We start from the raw sequence: 21,879 nt of genomic DNA on the forward strand, positions 1-21,879 counted from the left end.
AAAGTGCCGTTTTGCATTAAGGTGCTTATTCCATGGGAAAAGTGTGCACCAAATGCACAAAGTGGGTGCAATCTGATGGAACAGAACAGAACAGGACGCAGGGGCATGCCAGGAGATGAGATGTGATAGAATGGAACAATGACTGAGAGCCAGAAACACCAAAACCAGACATAATTAGCTGCTCAGCCCATCTCTACTAAAAATAAATTACATTATTATTTTGGGGTAAGTTCAAAGAATATTAAACAGAGTTTATTATCATCTTTTCACAGATTTACTACGCATACTATGACACCAGCCCCAGCTGCTTCTATCATCACTTCTGCCACTGCTGCTGCATAGACAAGCATGAAAGGGTGAACAACAATTTGGCGCTGCATTTCCAAGCATCTCTCTCCCACCCCCACTCTCCCCCCACTCTCCTGGAAGTCCTCCTGACCTGCCATATTTGTTTCTAGTTTGCTAAAGCTTCTAAGCTGGTCTTCCCCCTTCATTCGACTGAGTCATAGTCACCAGTATTTGGGGTGTCACACCTGGGGATACATAATGGGTTTGCTGGATGACTTGGGGCAGCCGTCTGGACAGCTTGACCTCTAACATGCTATATAAGAAAAACTGTTAGTGACTTCTTGTGATTCCACAAAGAAGCTGAGTAGAATGTAAATCTTCTGCCACCTCCAGTGTGCCAAACCTAGGGATGATCAGATACTGTTACTTAATAGGTATACGTGGCTGAATTTCAATGTTATTTTATATTGTACATTGTTTGGATTCATCTGTTGTGTGCATCATAATCTTATTGGACATTTCTTTTTCTAATAGATATTAATGTTGTTTATTGCTTTGGGGGCCTTTGGGCCAAAAAGCTATATGTAAATAAACCATAATATATCTAATTGATAAATATATATATATGCACATACAGACATACATATATATATATCCAATGCTCCCAAAATTACTTTTGGATCAGAAAGCAACTCTGAGTCTGAATCTGCACTTCTCCAGACTTGCAAAGCATATTTAGTGCACAAAAAATGCAAACAATATTTTATTTTATTTTATTTTATTTGTGAATGCATTGAAAATCATTTCAGATAATCTAAGTTTGTGTGTGTGTATATCTGTGCACACACGAGTACACACACAGGTGATTAATTTAAGAACAAAATAATTTGCAAATGTAGTAAAGGGTCAGTTCCTGATGGGCAACGCTGTTTCCAATTAATGGGCTCCTTTAAATATATTATTTCTTAATCATAATTTCTCCGCTTTAGCTGTTCCCTGTTATTCAGCTCAGGCCTCAGGATAATAATGTAGCATTTTGGAGAAAAGATGCAGCCCAGCAACCCAGCGCTGGAGGCCAGGATGGAGAAGATCTCCACAGCCACCATGTATTTCCCTTTGGTGCTCAAGTATGTTGGAACAAAAGACAACCAAACACTACAAAACATCAACATGCTGAAAGTGATGAACTTGGCTTCATTAAAAGTATCTGGCAACTTCCTGGCTAGGAAAGCCACACTGAAGCTGATGGTTGCCAGAAAGCTCATATAGCCCAAAACACAATAGAACATGGTGACCGACCCCTCATTACATTCCACAATGATTTGTCCAGATACTGAGTGCATGTCCAAATCTGGGAATGGAGGAGCTGTACCCAACCAAACTGCACAAATGCCTACTTGAGCAAAGGAGCAGGAGAAGACAATTGAAAGTGCCAATCTTTTTCCCACCCATTTCCGGAAGATGCTTCCTGGTTTGGAGGCCATGAAAACCACCACAACCGTAATGGTTTTAGCTAAAACAGAAGAAACAGCAATGGAGAAGATAATGCCAAATGCGGTTTGTCGTAGGAGACAGGTCACATTATTGGGCTGTCCAATGAAAAGTAAGGAACAGAGGAAGCAAAGAAGGAGAGAGATGAGGAGAATGTAGGTGAGGCTTCGGTTGTTGGCTTTGACAATGGGAGTATCTCTGTGTTTAATAAAGACGGCAAGAACCAGAGATGTGACCAGAGAAAAGTCAAGTGCCAACGAAGCTAAAGAAATACCCAAAGGTTCTTCAAAGGAAAGGAAGGTCTGGACCTTGGGAACACAGCCATCCCTGCCATTGTTTGGATATTGATGTTTTGGGCAGCTGATGCAATAATCCATGTCTGAAAGAGAAAAAATATGCTAACATTAAAGCCACACAATTTTCTGCATATTTGATCAGCTCTATATTTCTTCATAATAGATCTCCTACCCTTCTGGTTTGCAATCTTCCCTTCTGGACAAGAAGCACAATCGTAGCAACAAAATTTCTCTCCCTCTTTCTTTTTCTTGCTGGAACCAGGATAGCACTTTTCATTACACAGGGAGAAGGGAGGCACCTAACCTTGAACAAAAAGCAAAGTTAGCACTCTTAGCCTCAGTTGCATGATAGCTTTGGTAGCATGGACTCCATGAGTCTATTCCAGTGAATAGACAAATCTGGCATTTAGGTCCACCATTCTGCTACTGTCAGCCATTGAGCTCTAAGGTAGTAGTGAAGCTAGAAACAACTGCAAGATATGATACTATATGATGTCAATATTGCCTAAATAACATGACTGTTAAGGGTGTGGCCCTTCACAGCTATAATATCTTGGCATATTCAAACTTGAGAGAACATAGAAAGCCCATAACACAACTTGTTAATCTGAAAAGTGAACGTGATTGCATTTTGATAATACTAAGCCCACAATTCTCCTATCTGACAAACCTGAAAAAGAATATGAGAAACACAATGGACAAAGAAACATAGACTTATCCACATCAATAAGGAATCACACATCACTTAGAAGGGCAAGAATTCACATCCAGCTTATCTTTGGTCTATTAAGTGCACATTTATTAAGGGAAATAAGTTTAGAAATAAGGGTAGTCAACATTTTTTCCTAACCATGCTTGTCCAACTTTAATGGGGTTGTCAGTTATTATGCACTGACACTGGCTTATAACAACCAGTTCACTGGGTGACAGCAGAAGGTCGACTTGGTCCACTTATCCTACAATCAACCTGACTGATTTTTTCAATTCGTAAGGTTGTTAGAAATATAGGGAATAGACCCAGTTGGGGGTTTTCAGTTCAATTACCAAATCTAAACTTTAAAAGTTGCAATAGAGAAATAAGATGTCTGCAGTTAAAACACCCATAGCCACATACTAGCTGCCTGAACCTCTCTCTCCCCTTTTTTCAATGACACTCCTGTGCCTTTAAAAATTGCACATCAGATATCTATCCACAGTGCTTCTCAAATAGTCAAATACATTTTCTCCTCCCCTTCTTGCCTCTCAACCTATTTTTACTTGTCTCCTGTTATTTCTACTCCCTGTCTCCTTTCACACCTAACTTCCAACCTCTTTTCCTATCTGAACAGTAAACTCCTCAAGTCTTGTATTGAGGCCTGGTTTATGAGAATATTGCCTAGCAACAGCAAGGTTCTAAACTTTCAAAGGCTAAGATTTGCAAGAAACCATTGCCTATCAACGGCAGCAGCAGAAAATCACATAGGATAACACTGAGAAAAAAATGCCTTTTTAATGAAAACTACAATCATGTTACATTATTCATGTCTCATCATAATGGCCGAATGGGATACAGAGCATTCACCATTAACAAAAAGGCACTCATGTGGCCATATAATGGAATGCATTGGAGGAAAAAAACTGCCACGTTGAGATCCTTGAAGGAAAGCACTGATGAAAATGTAATAAATATATAAATAAAATAAATATACTTTCATAACATTATCCTCTCCACCTCCCTCTCCTTTTCTGTCCCTCACACAGAAAACTCTGTCATTTTCCAACTGCCTTTTTTTTTACACAACAGGTTTGTACTATGCAGAGTACCCCCTTATGAAATCCCATTCGTCAACATTGGTGACAAAAATGCCTTTTTAATAAAAACAACAAACATATTACACTTTGATTAGAAAAAAAGTGCATGCTACACATTCCCTTTAACCATAGACAACAAACCATTTCGTAAAACATGCACTACAAACTGGAAGAACCTTTCCTGAAAAACTGTCCATGGAATAAAAATGCACACCGCCTGTCAACTTGCCAAAGTTCTTCATGAAACATTTAACATGTTCAAAATAAGTCATTTATCTTTTCACCTCCTAATTCATCATGGACGATCTTCAAACGTGCCTCTCTTATATGGCCAAGTTTCAAATGTCAGCTGAGCCAATTTCTAACTATAAGCCATAGAACCCTACTCCTTCTCACAATTTCTCACTGAAGTGGTGGAATGCCATTCTGCTGACTGGCTGTGAGCACACAAGTTGCCTAGAGCAAAGTGCTCCCATTGGCCACACCTCGAGGGGCAAGGAGTTGTTCCCGATCAGTTGTGAAATCTGTTTGAAGGTGAATTTTGAAAAATGCACTCCAGCTGATCCCATCAGGTTTTACAGTAAAAAGGGGCAGGATTTGATTAGTGTTGTGTGCCTGAATTTTCAGAAAAGAGAGGTGGAGATGCACTGGAACTGGCAGAACAGTAAGTGTGTCTCTATGCGCAGGGCCATGTTTTTGGCCCCATGAATTGGGCTGTGCATCTGAATAGGATGTATCCTATCTCGGGGTGGACAAATCTTTCAATTTTGGGTTTCTTACTTACTCATTTTTCCAAGCTTGCATTTTTAAATTAAAGAAAATCATCTGCATTCTGGTATGAATTTATCCTAATACACATTTATATAGACATTTTTGCAAACAATTCCCTATAGCCTAAGGCATACTTGTATATGATTTCTGCTAAAATATACATTTTAATGCACATTTTCCTTTAATAAATGTATTTTACATATTGCTTGGTTGGAGAATGGCACCACAAAATTCAGAGAAGTGTGAAATTTATATGACAGTTGTGTTTCAGTTCACATATTGGTTCAAGAAATTAGGTAGTTTCTCATTAAAAAACACACCCAACAAACAGAATTTCTTCTCTATCCGTGCCTAAATCCTGAGCTGATTTGGTCTGATTTCGAGGCTATTCTGAAGTGCAATCTCACCAAATAGTGACTAACCAGTCTATTTCTGATCAATGTCACTCAGTGACATATCTGAGTACAGCCCATTGCCATAGTATTGCATTTTTTAAAATCCATGCTAAAATGCATATATATAGTACAATATGTCATAAAATTTTATAAAAATTCCACAGTTTTGTTGTCTAGACAATAGCTAGTTCAAAAGTCTAGAAAGTCCAGTTGCCACTATGACTGCAGCACAAGCATTCAAATGATCCTACAAGTGCTGCTTGGAGTGAAAGTCATGGTGATGTGCCATTCTCTCAGGGAAATTATACAGAAAAAAGATGGCTGTTCCCATCTCCATCCCTGGTTTATTCAGTAATGTCCTGGAGTCATGAAACATACTTTTACAGGTCTTCTGAAGTGTGTGTGTGTGTGTGTGTGTGTGTGTAAGAAAGAGAGAGAAGAGGGACACTTTTAATATTTTGCAGTCCTCTTAACAATGCATTTTCCACTGTGTCTGACTTCAATAGGCACTTTTGAGGATTAATTTCCCTTCTATTTCTTCACTGTGTGTAGAACCTTCCTCGTTCCTTCTCTTAGATGGCAATCCTACCCACTTACTTGAAGTCATTGAACTCAGTGAACTGCTCTATTAGCTATGGCTGACAGGGATTAACCCACAAAGTAAAGTGGGGTGGTCTGTTTCATTTCCTGTTATACACATATGAGGTGATATCAATCTAAGTCATAGGCATGTTTAGAAAGGAAAGACTACTTTTCACCACAGCATGTAACCTCACAAACTACAAAGGTTAATTATGTGTTGCAGAAAGAAGGAATTTATATGTTCATGTTAAATGTAATTGCCTCCGGGCTCATTAGATGACCATGAACAGTACTGTTGGAAAGAAAATGCAGTCATGTCCCCACCTGTGTGAAGTTTTCGTGCCACTGGAATCTCTCATCATGAATGGTGATGTTTACGGCATGGAGGGTCTGCGGATCCAGCCTTCCCACTTTGACTTTGACATAGGAGTTGTTTGGGAAAGTGATCAAGTTTGTAATGTCAAATCCAGATGCTAACTCCCCATGTTCGTTGAACTTAAATTCATCACCAACATTGTTGAAAGAGATCCTCTGAATTAAAGAGTTCAGCTAGGTGGAAAGGGAAAGAGAATCAAGGGACTAAGAACATAAGAAGAGCCTGCTGGATCAGGCAAATGGCCCATTTAGTCCAGCATCTTGTTCTCACACAGACCCCCAAAGCAGGACCTGAGCAAAACAGAACACTTGCCATTTGTGACTCCCAGCAACTGACATCCAGAGACATACTGCCTCCAAGAGTGAAGGTAGAACATAGCCATTGTGGCTAGTAGCCACTGATAGCTTTCCATGAATTGGTATAACCGACTTTTGAAACAATCCAAGTTGGTGACCATCACTAATTCTTGTGGGAGCAAATTCCATAGTTTGGCTATGTGCTGTGTGAAAAAGTATCTTAATAGAAGAGTATAAAATGTAACAATTTTATCCATTGTATGCTTTTAGAATATATATCCTCTCTCTATATATAAACACACAATGCACAGTTTATGTGTAGTAAGTCAATCTCTTAGAAACACTCTATGCACAAAACAGCTCTCACAAGCTCTCACTTTCCATCAGTCTCTCACTGAGTGCATTCCACTCAGCCATCGCACTAGATTATAAGGTAAGAGATCCTGTCCAAAAAATCACTAAAATAATTCCATCAACCTTGTTTCCATGCATCATTTGTTTTCATCCCTCCCACACAGAAAACCTGGGAAACAACTAGTGAAAACCATTGACACAAAACCAGTTCTCGTGTTATTACAGAGGAAGAAAAACTAATCTATATTAACTTATTTATTCATTTCCCTTCTGAATGAAGCTTTACATTTTAATAATGTCACCTGTGATCTTTTTTAAAAAAAATAACAGTAGTTTTGCACCAGCTTCTTGGCCTCCTGTGGTTCCTAGAATGGCCGTTAGGAAGATGTTATATATGTTCCAGTGAGTGTGGCTGGTCAGGAGTCTACCTGAACACACACAACACATAAAGATTTAAATGAGAGACAAACCCAGTTTTGTTTGAGTGATGATGGCTCAGAAGCTACCCCCCCTTTTAAGTTTGAGCATTGTAGGCAAGAAGACATTACCTGCCAAGGATCCACCCTATGAGGGGCCAATCTTCTTGAGTCCTCCATTGCTCTTTTAGTGGATCTTGATGAGTGTGTGATGTGTAAGGCATGTGCCAGAGCATAGACAGCATTATAGATACTGTAGCTGTGGCCAGTCATGCTCATTTCAAAGAAAGTTGCAGCAAGGCTGTCCAGCCTCTCTTCTCCAGTACAGAGTTCACTGTCATCACCTATTGGTTCTGTGGAATTTGGAAAGGAACAACCAAATGCATTCTCCCAAGTATCCTTGATAAAACCATCTCCCTTTGCCTCCAAAGGTTGGATAGTCTGAATAAATTCTTGGAAGCCTAGGACTTTCTTTGAGTGAATTGTGAAGGAGATAGCACCATGGAGTGCCTTCATTTCAAAAATCTTTTGGACTATATGCAATGTGAAATCCATTTGAGCTGTAGTAATCCACACTTTTCCTGTAGAACCTAATGCATAATCCGCAGCTGTTAAGGGAAACAGTTTTTTTACAAATAAAATCCCTGTCAACCATGCAAGGGATGCTGTTTCTCCATATATGACAACTGCATTGGCTTTGCTCTCCATGAAATCTGGGACAATATTGAGAAAGAGATCAATTATTTCTGCCATACCAATGAAATGCACATTTTTTGGAAAACTTTCTTGGAAGGCTAAACACATTCCATACTGTGAAAGCATTGTCTCTAAGACCTGTGAGAAATGCTCTCCAGCTTCCGTATCCATTGTCATGAGCCCTACCCAATTCCATCCAAAATGCCGAAGTAAATGGACAATTCCCTCATACTGTAGGCTTTCATTGGGGACCATGCGATAAAAGTGTGGGGAACTGTTTTGGTCATTCTCAGCTGGTTCAAAGGAGCCATATGAAAACTATAAATAAATAGAAATTAAAACACATTTTAGAGACAAAGATGGACTGTCGTAGCTTGGTAGAGTTGAAGGACTATAGCTCAGTGATAGAACACCTACGTTGCATACAAAATATTCCAGTGGCTTCTTTGTTAATAGAAGGTCAGTGGTCTGTAGACTCAGGTCTTACAGAGCTACAATCAAGTGCAGAAGATTATGTTGAGTTATTTGAGACAAATTGTCTCGGCTGGAATAAGATGAGTTCCTATATTCCTAGAAAATATAATGAAGGCCTCCTTCCTATTATCTTTGGAGACATTACTCCTTGTCAAACAATTTCTGAAACTCCCTTCTTTAACGTTTTGGATACATTACACTGAAAAGAATGGAAATGGACTGCCTTCAAGTTGATTCTGACTTATGGCGACCGTGTGAATAGGGTTTTCATGGTAAGCAGTATTCGGAAGTGGTTTTACCATTGCCTTCCTCTGAGACTAAGAGGCAGTGACAGGCCCAAGGTCACCCAGTGAGGTTTGTGGCTGTGTGGGGATTCAGAGCCTGGTCTTCCAGGTCGTAGTCCAACACCTTAACCACTACACCACACTGGCTCTCTACACTACATTACCCCACTTCAAATATTTCAACTACTTCTGTTTACATTTTTAAAAAAATCATCCCTCACCCTCTTTCTAAGCTATGAAATTGCAGTCACAGTGAGCAAAAAACAGTGAATTATAGGCTTGATTGTGGAAAATTCCCACTACAGACATGAATATATTCTACCTGTGGAATCTTGTAAAGACCTAAGATGTCTGCCATGCGTGATGAGGTATCTGATTCGAGTCCTCCAATTACTCCTATTAGATGTTTTTGGAAGCCACATTCATAGTTAGGCACAAAGTTATGTGATTTGCAGAGCAAGTCGAGAGTAGTAAGGTAGGTCATCCTTGAATTGGAGCAGCTGTCATAGATGTGAAACCCAAGGGTGATGTTGGGCAAGAGTTTAGGATTTTTACTGATCTCATTAACAGCAAACACCAAAGCCATGATGTGCTGGTAGAATTTTATACACACTCTGCAAAAAAGAAGAAAGAAACTTGCAATTTCATTGGCATAGTCAACAAATCTGACAGATTCGGCTGACTTCAATGAGAAGACACAACTAGCAAAGTTAATCATAATTATATCCTGTTTAAAGGAACAATTAACATTCCTGAATCTCAGTGTTGTCAACTATCATTTCCAGTCAGACCTTGAACTCTTCCTGCAGGAAATGTAAGAAAATGAACAAAGGCTTCTTTTTCTTTATTTGCCATTGTTGACCAGGGATGGGGTTCACTGCCTAGTTCTGATCTGCTTGCATTCCAAGAGTCCATCTTTCCTTCCCGATCTGCCCTTTTGCTTTCCTGTTTGATTTTCCAGTTGCCGGTCCACTAATTTATTTAGCGAAAAAATTACATTATCTTTAATGAAAATGTTTATGAAGATGCTTATGATGTTCCAACATTTTTTTCTATTTACATATCAGTTGTTGTTGTTGTTGTTGTTGTTATTATTGTTATTATTACTACTACTACTACTACTACTACTGTAACTTGAACATATTTTAACACATCCATTCAATTGTTTTGTACTTTCTGGAAGATAGCAAAGGATTGTAGCTCAGAGGTAGAGTATCTGCCTTACATGCAGAAAGTCCCAAATTCAATTCCTGGTATCTCCAGGAAGGACTGGCAAAAGCTCCTGCCTGAAACTCTTGAGAGCCTCTGCCAGTCAGAGTAGACAATCCTGAGCTAGATTGATCAATGGTCTGACTCACTATAAGGCAGCTTCCAAGGGGATGTGAAAATAGTTCAAGAGGCTGCTGTCTTTGCATTTCACTTCAAACAATGTTAGCATCCATCCATTAATGAGCTCCTGCTGGGAGGAAGGGTGGCATAGAAGTCAAATAATAATAATAAAAAATTGTATCATATAAATTAATATATGAGATTTCCACCCCTCAAAAAAAATTCATACCAGTTTGCCAAATTATATGCATATAAAGGACTCTTTAAAAAAAATCTTGAAAATAAATTGGATTAAATTGAACATAAATGTGCATTCTTACATTGGAAATTTAATCAGCTCCCGTGATGGTTCTTTGTCAAATAAAATGTTTGGGAAAATATAATGCATCTGAGATACAATCCCACCAATTACAAACTCGCTTGGCTGGTACCACTCATGTAGAACAGGAAGGGGATCTGTCAGTGCACAATTCATATTGCTCACTGTGCACACCAGATGAGGAAGCAACAAGAGTAGCAGTGTCAGCAACATCACAACACCCCGGCCTCCTGATGGGAAAGCTTCCCACGAAACACTAAAGCATTTGACTTGGACTCTCTATAGTGCCATTACTTGCAAGAGCCAGGTTTAGCCAAGATGAAGTGGACTGAACCCAACACACTTCTTAAATGGTTATGAATTTACCTTGATCTTAGCCTGAAGTGTGTTACATTGCCACAAATGCCAGTTGAAAAAATACACTTATTTGAAGCCCGACCTATACACTGAAAAAGAGAGAAATACTCAGACTGACTGAGTCCTGCCTCTCATTAATCTTTGTGTCGGATGTCACACTGGGTATTTAGTAGCATGACATGCTTGCTTATTATTTTTATTTTCTTCTATTACTTTGTGGAAAAGCACAAGAGCTTTGTCAAGGTGACTCAATCATGATTGTTTGGATAATTATAGGGGAGGCATAATTGCTTCTGCAGTGCTTCGTGGCTCCCTGAGGTTTCATCAGAACCAGAACTGCTGATGCAAACTGTTTGAAAGATGTCACCACAATGTTCTGACCCATATTGCTGCAGAAAATGCATGGCGAGTTATGGGGGGATCAAACCCTATTCCCCAATTTGGAGAACATGTTCTACCTCTTTCATGGCATGGGTAGGAACATATTCTCTGAAGCTTTTAGTGGTGGAGAGATGGTGCTTCCTTTGTTAAATTTATTTCATGACCAAGGGGTGGTGTAGCTTTAACTTCCTTTGATGCAGAGCAGCAAAGCACTCTGCCACTTACTCCAGCTTTCCACAAATCCTTTTAACTTAAAAAAGTCATTCAGTTCTCTGAGACTTCTGACTCTGATTTCTTGGTTGCCTAAAAACACATCGCCAGATGAGGAGAATATCTGCAGAGTGCCTGAGAACAAGGTGATTCCATCCCTACCCCCAAGGTTTAAGGGGATGGCCTTCAGACATTACAAAGAAATCACCTTGCTCTTGTGTTCTGTGCAGAGCTTGGAAAAGTTCCTTTTTTAAACTACAACTCCCATCAGCCCCAGCCAGCATGGCTACTGGATTGGGCTGATGGGAGTTGTAGTTCAAGAAAGGAACTTTTCCAAGCTCTGGTTCTGTGGGTGGGCGGAGATTCCTTGGCTGCTTCTGGTTCTTCATTCAGCAGGAATGGTTGACTTTATTTAAAGTTAAAAGGAAGTGTGAGAACCCAGGGGCATGCTGCACCACACAGATAATGTTCAAACATGAATGTATCCCAGCCACAATGTAACTTTATTCAATTGGAATCCCCTTTCTGCAGAACACACACAGTTTCTAAGGGAGTTCATCTGCCTGTGTCCACAAATTCAGGGAAAATTTCTTTTGACTCCACCACCACCTCCAGTGAATAGTCAAAAAGTGTGGCATGTTCAAAGTGGTTGCAACAAAACTGGGCAGGAGGCTTGGCCTAATTAAGGAGATGTCCAAGAAGAGCTGACAGTTGAGAGCAGGGACTTAGTAGGAGCTGTGGAGTGGCAGGTTCTGCAAAGCTGATGAGGAGCTTCACCATCAGTGAAGATCTACGGTTTAATAGTAGATCAGGTGGCTCTGCCTGTTCCTGTTCCTAATTCATTTAAATCAATTAACCCCCCCCACCAGATCAGGTACAGGCCTTGCCACATTAAGAACACAAGAAAAGCTGTGCTCGATCAGGCCAAAGATCCACCTAGTCCATCATCCTACTCTCACTGTGGACAAATAAATACCTAAGGGAAGCCAATATGCAGGACTTGAGTGCAATATCACTCTTCCCATTTGTGATTCCCAGCAACTAGTATTCAGAGGCTAGTAGGCACTGGGAGTCTTATCTTTCATGAATTTGTTTAATCATCTTATAAAGCCATCTGAGTTGGTGACCGTTGCTATATCTCGTGGGAGTGGATTCCATAGTTTACCTACGATCTGCATAAAGAAATAATCCCGGTTAGGCTACTGCAATGTATTATATGTGGGACTGCCTCTGGAAATATTTCAGATGCAGAATTCAGCAGCTAGATTGTTATCTGGGTCAAGACAATCTGTTCATATAAAACCTAGCATGATTGCACTGGCTACCAATTAATTTCTGGGCTCAACTCAAAAGTGCTGGTTTTGACCCGTAGACCCTTATGCAGCTCAGAACCCCAGTACTTCAGCAACAGCCTCTCCCCACATGAACCAATCCAGACTCCCTCTGGAGGAGGTGCAGAGGGTGATGACACAAGGGTGGCCTTTCAGCGGTGGCTCCCTGCTTATATAATGCTCTCTCTAGGGAGGCATGCCTGGCACCATCACTATCTACTTTTAGGTGGCAGGCAAAAACCTTCCTTTTTCTTGATTTGCTTATAACACAGCTTCAAAACACATGTTTACAAGACTAAAATTTACAGGAACAAATAATGATCTGATTTCATATTCACATGTTCCAATAGTTAATAAAGGGAATCCAACATTGAATCAATGCTTGGCTGTAGCTTTTCACTTGTCTTCTCCACACTAAACTGGTAACTTTATCCAATCCAGCAATGTGTAGAAATGTAAGCCTCCTGTCCCAAACAGAAGGGCCATTCTGAGTTTTCCACTTCCTAGACCATGTGATTTTCACAGCAAGTAAAAGATTAGATTAGATAGAAGATTAGATTAGAAGATTAGAGACCAATAACTTCTGATTTTTACATCTATTTATCTCTGTTACATCGAATAAAACCAACATTGGGGTAGGTCTAATTGCAATACTGATGATTTCACAGATGCAGTGTAAAAAGTCTTAGATGGGAAATTTACATTTATATGACGGGCCTGGCCAATAACACTGCATTTCAGTATGGGATGGTTTTGAAGGGCTTTTTTACATTTTATTAAGTGCTAATTAATCACACCTGTATTTGGGTTATCTGTCTATCCTTGTGTCAATGCTTATGTTATTTCAAGGCTGCAACAGTACTGAAGTTGTGGGAAGTAGCTAAGATCTGTAGCTGACTGCAGATTATCTCTGGTTCCAGGTGGAGAGGTCATGGGATGAGAATGCTGTTTTGTTTTAATGTATTTTAAGATATGTTTTTATGATGTTTTATGATGTTTTATGACGTTTTAAAGTGTTTTAGTGCTTTGTTTGCTGCCCTGGGCTCCTGCTGGGAGGAAAGGCGGGATACAAATTAAATAAATAAATAAATAAATAATGTAATTGTCAAATAATCAACATTCCCAAGCTACATTCTCAGACTCTGCCTGGTTGTGCCATCTCCACACTATTTTAGAAAATATTCTACAGAATAATAAATATATGCATTAAGTACTTATATCCTTTTGGCATACACAACAAAAAGATCCCTAAGCATGCAAGGAGCAAGTGTGGTGAACCAATAACTAAACTTCCTCAATATACAGACCTATCTTCTGGATATGCCCAAACAGAAGTGCCTGGAGCTAGAATGAGAATCCCAATTGGGGTCACTGAGTGTCTTTCTCTGATGGAGATTGTGCTCAGAGCTCTTCCTCTTCAGTAATGATCTTGCTACGCCCAGGGTCCAAATCCTGGATATGTCCTGACACTGAACCTTATGCACATATATGTCATGAATATGTGCCATGGATCCAGTCCTTCTCAACTCCCCCATTACTGCATGGAGCCATTTAAAGGCAGAAAGAGGGAGACCTAGAGGTTTCAATCCAGCATAATAGGTCTGAGGTCTTAGGTCTCCAAGGAAAATGTCAGGATGTACTCAGTGAAAAAAAATGGCATACATGGCATATTCACAAAACACATTTTGATGATGCAAAGATGGCAACTCAGGGGGAATTTGGTCAAGTTAATAATGTTAGTTTTTTCACTAGTCCACTTACTACTGCACTTCAGTATACAGTATATGGCAGAAAAGGATAATGAGTTTCCCAGAAGAATTGTGGGGCTTCTCTGGTACAAATGAGAAATAATATTTTACACATGTGGAGTTGGTTTTATTTTTAGAAGAATAACTACCCAAATCAAATTAATATTTTTATATCTATTTCTTTTTTTATTTATTTCAGCACAAGATGAGTAGGCTGGTAAATACAACACAAAGTAATTTCTTGTTGGGCTACTATGGCTCCAGTTCATTTACTCATTTATGGATACTAAATACAGAAATGAAACTGCACCAGAAACAGCACCATTATTTAATTTTTTTCTCCTTTTTAGCTGTTCCCTTTTGTTCGGCCTTGACACAGTAACTTAGCATTTGGGAGAAAATATGCAGCCAGTAACCCAGCCCTGGAGGCCAAGATGGAAAATCTCTCCACAGCCACCTTGTATTTCCCCTTGATGCTCAGATAGGTTGGAACAAAGGACAACCAGACTGTCATGGCCCCGTCAGAGGACTCATCAGACGAGGATGACTCGGGAGTAACAGCAGCAGACCCAGAAGCAGCAGCATTACTTTGTGGAACTCTGAAGATCACGACACTGTGGAATTCTGATACACTTATCACTTACAGTATTCTCCCTATGAAAGGAGGCTTCAGAAAGGAAGGAAGCTGAAAAGAAACCTTTTGCCTTCTTCCTCTCAAGAACCTCTCACCCATTTGATTTCATTTGGAGACACAACTGGGATTGTGTGTGCGTCCATGTCCATGTCCATGTCCACATGTGTTTTGCAATATCCTTTTGCAGAGAGGTGGTGATAAATGGCTAAAAATAAATATTGGCTCACCACTAGTTCACCGCTTCTAGTATTATTAGAGAGGGAGAACATTTTTTGCTGGTCTGAGAAGAGCTTTGGTTTGCAAATCGACTCAGAAAAAACAGCAGCCCCAAAAAATCTCTTTTTAAAACTAGTGTCTGATATAGAGCACAGGGGGAAACAAACTCGCTAAAAATACTCAAAATGAAATCCTGAAAAATCTGATTTAATTCTCAGATTACTCTGGGCACATAACCTGTTTGGTTTAAATGAAATAGGAACAATATGTAGTCCTATTTCTTAGCAAAGCATAAATGCAACAGTGGATTTGAGAGCCTGGCTGGGAGTCCAGTGTCTGTGAGTTCAAATCCCCGCTCGTGTCTCCTCGGTGTAAAGGGCCAGCTAAAGATCACCCCCACAGTGAGTGGCTCAGGGGTTATGTGCCCTGCCACCTGTGCAGCTGTGGATAAGCTGCATAGTCCCAAGGAGCCCATTCACCTTCTGTCAGACACACTAGTTAATCAAATAAATCAACAGAGACAATCTACTTAGGTAAAAAGTATAAAAAATATTTACTCATGACCTTTATATGTTTAAGAAAACATAGGCTCTAGTTTAGACAGAAATAATCTGTAGTCTCAGTCCATTTTCAGTCGTTGGTGAGGATGCTCCTGGAAGGAGCATCTTCCTGCTCCCTCTGCTAGAGGTTAATGGAAAATATGCAAAAGGATCAATATCTAGCAAAGGAGGAGGAAGAAGAAGGTAAATAACCCCACCCTTTAAGGAAGTTACATCATGGTAAACAAGACATATAGAGATATCCCCAATACTGGTTAGAGGGAACATCTCCCTATCAAATGGGGAGGCATGCAAGCTTGCTTAAACCCAACACATTTTACATAACCACTTAATTGGCTTTCTCTAAATAAATGTGCCCCTTGTTTTACCTACACTTCACCTTCTGTCACCTCTTCATTTTCTGACTGTGGCTGCAAGATGTAATAATTTTAAGATAAAAGAAAGAAAAAGAAACCACAATTATCAGTATTATTTCCCTTTTTTATTTTGAGCTTTTCAGTAAGAAATCACTACCTGCCAAGGTTCCACTCTTGAGTATCCCATTGTTCTTTTATTGGCTTTTGGTGACTACATGAAGTGTAGCACATGTACTAGAGCATAAATGGCATTACAGATACTATAGCTGTGGCCAGTCATGCTAATTTCAAAAAAAGGTTCAGCAAGGTTGTCAAGCCTCTCCTCTCCTGTACAGGGTTCATCAACCTAATCCGTTGGTTCATTGCAATTTGGAATGGAACAGCCGAATGATTTCTCTCAAGTATCCTTGATAAAACCATCTCCTTTTGCCTCCAAAGGGTGGATAGATTGAAAAAAATCTTGGAAGCCTGGGACCTCCTTTGAGTGAATTGTGAAGGAGATAGCACCATGAAGTGTCAGCATATTAAACATCTTTTGGATTATATGAAATGTGATGTCAGTTTGAGCTGTCAAAGAAGTATCACTGAACACTAAAGCCAGGATCATTCAGACCATGGTATTCCCAATCTCTATGTATGGATGTGAAAGTTGGACAGTGAAAAAAGTGGCTAAGAGAAAAAGCAACTCATTTGAAATGTACTGTTGGAGGAGAGCTTTGCGCATACCATGGACCGTGAAAAAGACAAGTAATTGGGTGTTAGAACAAATTAAATCAGAACAATCACTAGGAGCTAAAATGATGAAACTGAGGTTATCATACTTTGGACACATAATAAGAAGACATGATTCACTAGAAAAGACAATAATGCTGGGGGAAAAGAAGGGAGTAGAAAAAGAGGAAGGCCAAACAAGAGATGGATTGATTCCATAAAGGAAGCCACAGATCTGAACTTACAAGATCTGAACTTACAAGATCTGAACAGGGTGGTTTATAAAAGATGCTACTGGAGGTCACCGATTCATAGGTTCACCATAGGTCATAACTGACTTGAAGGCACATAACACACACACTGAGATCTAGTCTGGATCTGGGAGACGAACGTGAGAGGACAAGCAGTGACATTATTATTGGAACTCTGTTATTGGTAGGAAGGATTCATTTTCTTGAATTTCAGTGTTATCATTTATGCCGTTTATAGCCAAACATACAATGCTCACTTTATGAAACTTAATTGAATGAATGAAAGGTTTGTGCCTGTTCCATTTAAAAAAACTGTCACAAACCACATAATTTGTACTTTAAAACCAGCATATGACTGATATTATTCAAAGTCCACACAAATGAATAGGGAAATTTGTGGCAATTAAATAAAAAATAATGGTTTCAATGATCACTGGAAAATATATCAAAGCCAAAAAGCATAACAGTGAAAGAAAGTTGTATTCAGATTGAACTTGCTTTTTCCTCTGTTCTAATTTAATAGTGGATAATAGGCAAAACCCATGGAGTTAGATTCTTAAAGGCTCTTTTCCCCAGGAAGTATTTTATTCCATATGTTGACGTGAAAAAGAAAGAAGAATGTAATTCCTTCTAGAAATAGTTTAATTTCCAGGACAGTTTTAAGAGGACAAAACAAAAAAATAGAAAAGACAATGTTTAAAATGCTTGTTATACATTCTGAAAGCAGCATCTGCATTTACTCTATAGATTTTTTTTTAATGGTCTTTATTTCCAGTGATTCAACATGCTCTGAGATGTCCATTCAATAGCATCTTATTCCCTGGAAGACTGCAAATATATATAACTCTAACTCAGGAGGTTCAAAGCATTAAGGTGGACAAGAGGAGTTGGAGAGTCAAAAGGGCCATAGCTGAATGGTGAAGCATGTGGTGTGCATGCAAAAGCTCCCAGGCTCAGTTCCTGGCATCTCCTGATAGGGTTGAGGAAAAGAACCCTGTCTGAAATCCTGGAGAGTCAGTTTGTGTAGAGCAGTGGTCAACAACTGGTCCAGACTCGACACCCACCTCTGACTCCCAATCTGCAATATGGGACCCAATTTCTCATTTTAACGTTTGATATGATGTCACATGATTGACAGTAGGGTTGCCCCACCCAACTGTCAAAGTTGGCCCACAGGGCCGGAGCAAAAAAGTGAGTTAGTGGAGGGCTAGACTTGGCTTAGCCTCCCTCCCTTTACCCCCAAACCCCTTTTAGATCTAGAGAAGCCTCCCTTCATCCCCCCCACACCTTTGGGCCTCTCTAAGGCTTCCTCCATTTTCCTCCCCTTAGATCTGGCTAAGGGTTCCTCCTTTTCCCACCACACATCCTCTTTAGAGCTGTCTAAGCCTTCCTCCTCACCTTACAAAGAGGAGGGAAGTGGGAGAGGGAGATGGAGATGGACAGCCCAGGTGAGTCACAAGGAAAATTCAGGTTAGGCCAGGGCAGTTGTTCAGCAACCATTCTGCTGCTTCTCTCCTCATCCCCTGCTGCTGAACCTGCAATGGTGTCATCGGTGAGGTAAGCAGCAGTGGTACAGTTGCTGTGGAGCTGCCCAGGGCTATCATGAGTTTTCCTTCTTTCCTGCCCCTCCCCACCATCGCTGACTCTCTTCCCTGCTACTGTGATGATCTGGGAAGCTTCCCTGCTGGGGAGGAGGAGTTGTGACAGGACAACTCCTCCCCTGGAGAGGAGGCAAAACTAAGGCTTTGTCTGACCCACCCAGCATGGCCTCGTAACTAACCTGTTCTGTCACAGGGTGCTACCTCTGTTCAAGGATGACAGCCAATATATTGATTAGAGGCAGTGAGTTTATGAATCCCAGTTAGGCAATTAAGAGCACCAAAGATAAGCAGTCTAATAGCACTTTTCTAGCTTACACATCTAAGTAAGCATAAAATATCTCAATATCCTTGGCAGCAGTGTTTAGGCGATCCCCTGAGAGCAACTGGTTACCCTCCTTACCATTCACAACTACCTCTGCTGCTGCATAGACAAACATGAAAGGCAGAATGACAATCTGCAGCTGCATTTCCAAGTGTCTCCCCAACACACACACAAACACACACACATACTCCTGGAAGTCCTTCTGACCTGCCATCAGTTTGCTAAAGCTTCTAAGCTGGTCTTCTGCCTTCATTCAACTGAGTCATAGCCACAAGCATTTGGGGTGTCACATCTGAGGATACATAATGGATTTTCTGGATGACTTGGGACAGGTGTTTGGACAACCTAACCTCTAACATGCTGTGTAAGAAAAACTGTCAGTGACTTCCTGTAATACTGCAAAGAAGCATATTGGAATGAAAGTTTTCTGCCACTCCAATGTGCCAAACCTAGAAAATGCACAAAAAAAATCATATAAAAGTTATTTTATTTGTGAATGCATTGAAAATCATTTTAGATAATTAAAGTGTTTGTGTGTGTGTGTGTGTGTGTGTGTGTACATGCATGCTTGCACTCACTTGTGCAAGCATACGACTGATATAAGAACAAAATAATTTGAAAATGTAGTAAAGTGTCAGTTTCTGATGAACGACCCTGTCTGATTAATGGGTTCCTTTAGGATTTTAGGATACTAAAATGAAACCAGAAAGTGTATCACTACTTAATTATTTCTCTGCTTTAGCTGTTCCCTGTTATTCAGCTCAGGCCTCAGGATAATAATGTAGCATTTTGGAGAAAAGATGCAGCCCAGCAACCCAGCGCTGGAGGCCAGGATGGAGAAGATCTCCACAGCCACCATGTATTTCCCTTTGGTGCTCAAGTATGTTGGAACAAAAGACAACCAAACACTACAAAACATCAACATGCTGAAAGTGATGAACTTGGCTTCATTAAAAGTATCTGGCAACTTCCTGGCTAGGAAAGCCACACTGAAGCTGATGGTTGCCAGAAAGCCCATATAGCCCCAAACACAATAGAACATGGTGACCGACCCCTCATTACATTCCACAATGATTTGTCCAGATACTGAGTGCATGTCCAAATCTGGGAATGGAGGAGCTGTACCCAACCAAACTGCACAAATGCCTACTTGAGCAAAGGAGCAGGAGAAGACAATTGAAAGTGCCAATCTTTTCCCCACCCATTTCCGGAAGATGCTTCCTGGTTTGGAGGCCATGAAAACCACCACAACTGTAATGGTTTTAGCTAAAACAGAAGAAACAGCAATGGAGAAGATAATGCCAAATGCGGTATGTCGGAGGAGGCAGGTCATATTATCGGGCTGTCCAATGAAAAGTAAGGAACAGAGGAAGCAAAGAAGGAGAGAGATGAGGAGAATGTAGGTGAGGCTTCGGTTGTTGGCTTTGACAATGGGAGTATCTCTGTGTTTAATAAAGACGGCAAGAACCAGAGATGTGACCAGAGAAAAGTCAAGTGCCAATGAAGCTAAAGAAATGCCCAAAGGTTCTTCAAAGGAAAGGAAGGTCTGGACCTTGGGAACACAGCCATCCCTGCCATTGTTTGGATATAGATCTTGTGGGCAGCTGATGCAATAATCCATGTCTGAAAGAGAAAAATTTGCTAACATTAAAGCCACACAATTTTCTGCATATTTGATCAGATCTATATTTCTTCATAATAGATCTCCTACCCTTCTGGTTTGCAATCTTCCCTTCTGGACAAGAAGCACAATCGTAGCAACAAAATTTCTGACCCTCTTTTTTTTTCTTGCTGGAACCAGGATAGCACTTTTCATTACACAGGGAGAAGGGAGGCACCTAACCTTGAACAAAAAGCAAAGTTAGCACTCTTAGCCTCAGTTGCATGATAGCTTTGGTAGCATGGACTCCATGAGTCTATTCCAGTGAATAGACAAATCTGGCATTTAGGTCCACCATTCTGCTACTGTCAGGTATCCAGCTTTAAGGTAGTAGTGAAGCTAGAAATAACTGCAAGCTAGGGTACTATATGATATCAATATTGCCTAAATAACATGACTGTTAAGGATGTGGCCCTTCACAGCTATAATATCTTGGCACATTCAAACTTGAGAGAACATAGAAAGCCCATAACACAACGTGTTAATCTGAAAAGTGAACGTGATTGCATTTTGATAATACTAAGCCCACAATTCTCCTATCTGACAAACTTGAAAAAGAATATGAGAAACACAATTGACAAAAAAGGTAGATTTATCCACATCAATAAGAAATCACACATCACTTAGAAGGGCAAGAATTCACACGCAACCTATCTTATGTCTTCTAAGTGGCAGATCTATTAAGGGAAATAAGATTAGAAATATGGATTATCAACATTTTTTCCTAACTATGTTCCTTTAATGGGGTTGCCAGTTTTTATGTGTTGACACTGGCTTTTAACAACTAGTTCACTGGGTGGCATTAGCAGGAGATAGACTTGGTTCCCTTGTCCTACAATCACCCTGACTGCTTTTTCAGTTTGTAAGGTTGTTAAAAGTATAGGGAACAGATCAAATTGGGGGTTACAGTTCAGTTAGAAAACTTAAACTTTAAAAGTTGCAATAGAAAAAGAGGAATTTCTGCAAATAAAGCACCCATAGCCACACACTAGCCTCCTGAATTTCCCTCTTCCCTTTTTTCAATGATACACACTCCTGTGGCTTTAAAAATTGCACACCAGATATCTATCCACAGTACTTCTCAAATATATTTCTCCCCCCTTTTTTGCTTCTGAACCTATTTTTACTTGTCTTCTGTTATTTCTTCTCCTTGTCTCCTTTTACACCTACCTTCCAACCTCTTTTCCTATCTGAACAGTAAACTCCTCAAGTCTTGTATTGAGTCCTAGTTCGGAGAATCTTACCTAGCAACAGCAAGGTTCTAAACTTTCGGAGACTAACATTTGCAAGAAACCATTCAACAGCAGAAGCAGAAAATGCCATAGGATAACACTGACCAAAAAATGCCTTTTAATGAAAACTACATTCATATTACACTACTCA

The 21,879-nt window shown here is 40.0% G+C and overlaps 2 protein-coding genes across 2 annotated transcripts; both read right to left on the reverse strand.

Moving 5' to 3' along the window:
• Positions 1-1,253: 1,253 nt before the first annotated feature.
• On the reverse strand, positions 1,254-2,368 carry LOC133366982 (vomeronasal type-2 receptor 26-like). Its single transcript, XM_061590543.1, has 2 exons — positions 2,248-2,368; positions 1,254-2,158 (listed from the first exon to the last, which is right to left on the reverse strand). Exon 2 carries the CDS (start codon positions 2,154-2,156, stop codon positions 1,254-1,256), a length of 903 nt encoding a protein of 300 aa, XP_061446527.1. The 5' UTR covers positions 2,157-2,158; positions 2,248-2,368.
• Positions 2,369-19,557: 17,189 nt separating this feature from the next.
• Positions 19,558-20,668, reverse strand: LOC133366335 (vomeronasal type-2 receptor 26-like). Its single transcript, XM_061589339.1, has 2 exons — positions 20,548-20,668; positions 19,558-20,459 (listed from the first exon to the last, which is right to left on the reverse strand). The coding sequence occupies exon 2, from the start codon at positions 20,455-20,457 to the stop codon at positions 19,558-19,560; it is 900 nt and encodes a 299-aa protein (XP_061445323.1). The 5' UTR covers positions 20,458-20,459; positions 20,548-20,668.
• Positions 20,669-21,879: the final 1,211 nt, after the last annotated feature.

Source organism: Rhineura floridana, chromosome 11 (assembly GCF_030035675.1).
Source record: "Rhineura floridana isolate rRhiFlo1 chromosome 11, rRhiFlo1.hap2, whole genome shotgun sequence".
Lineage (NCBI taxonomy): Eukaryota > Metazoa > Chordata > Lepidosauria > Squamata > Rhineuridae > Rhineura > Rhineura floridana.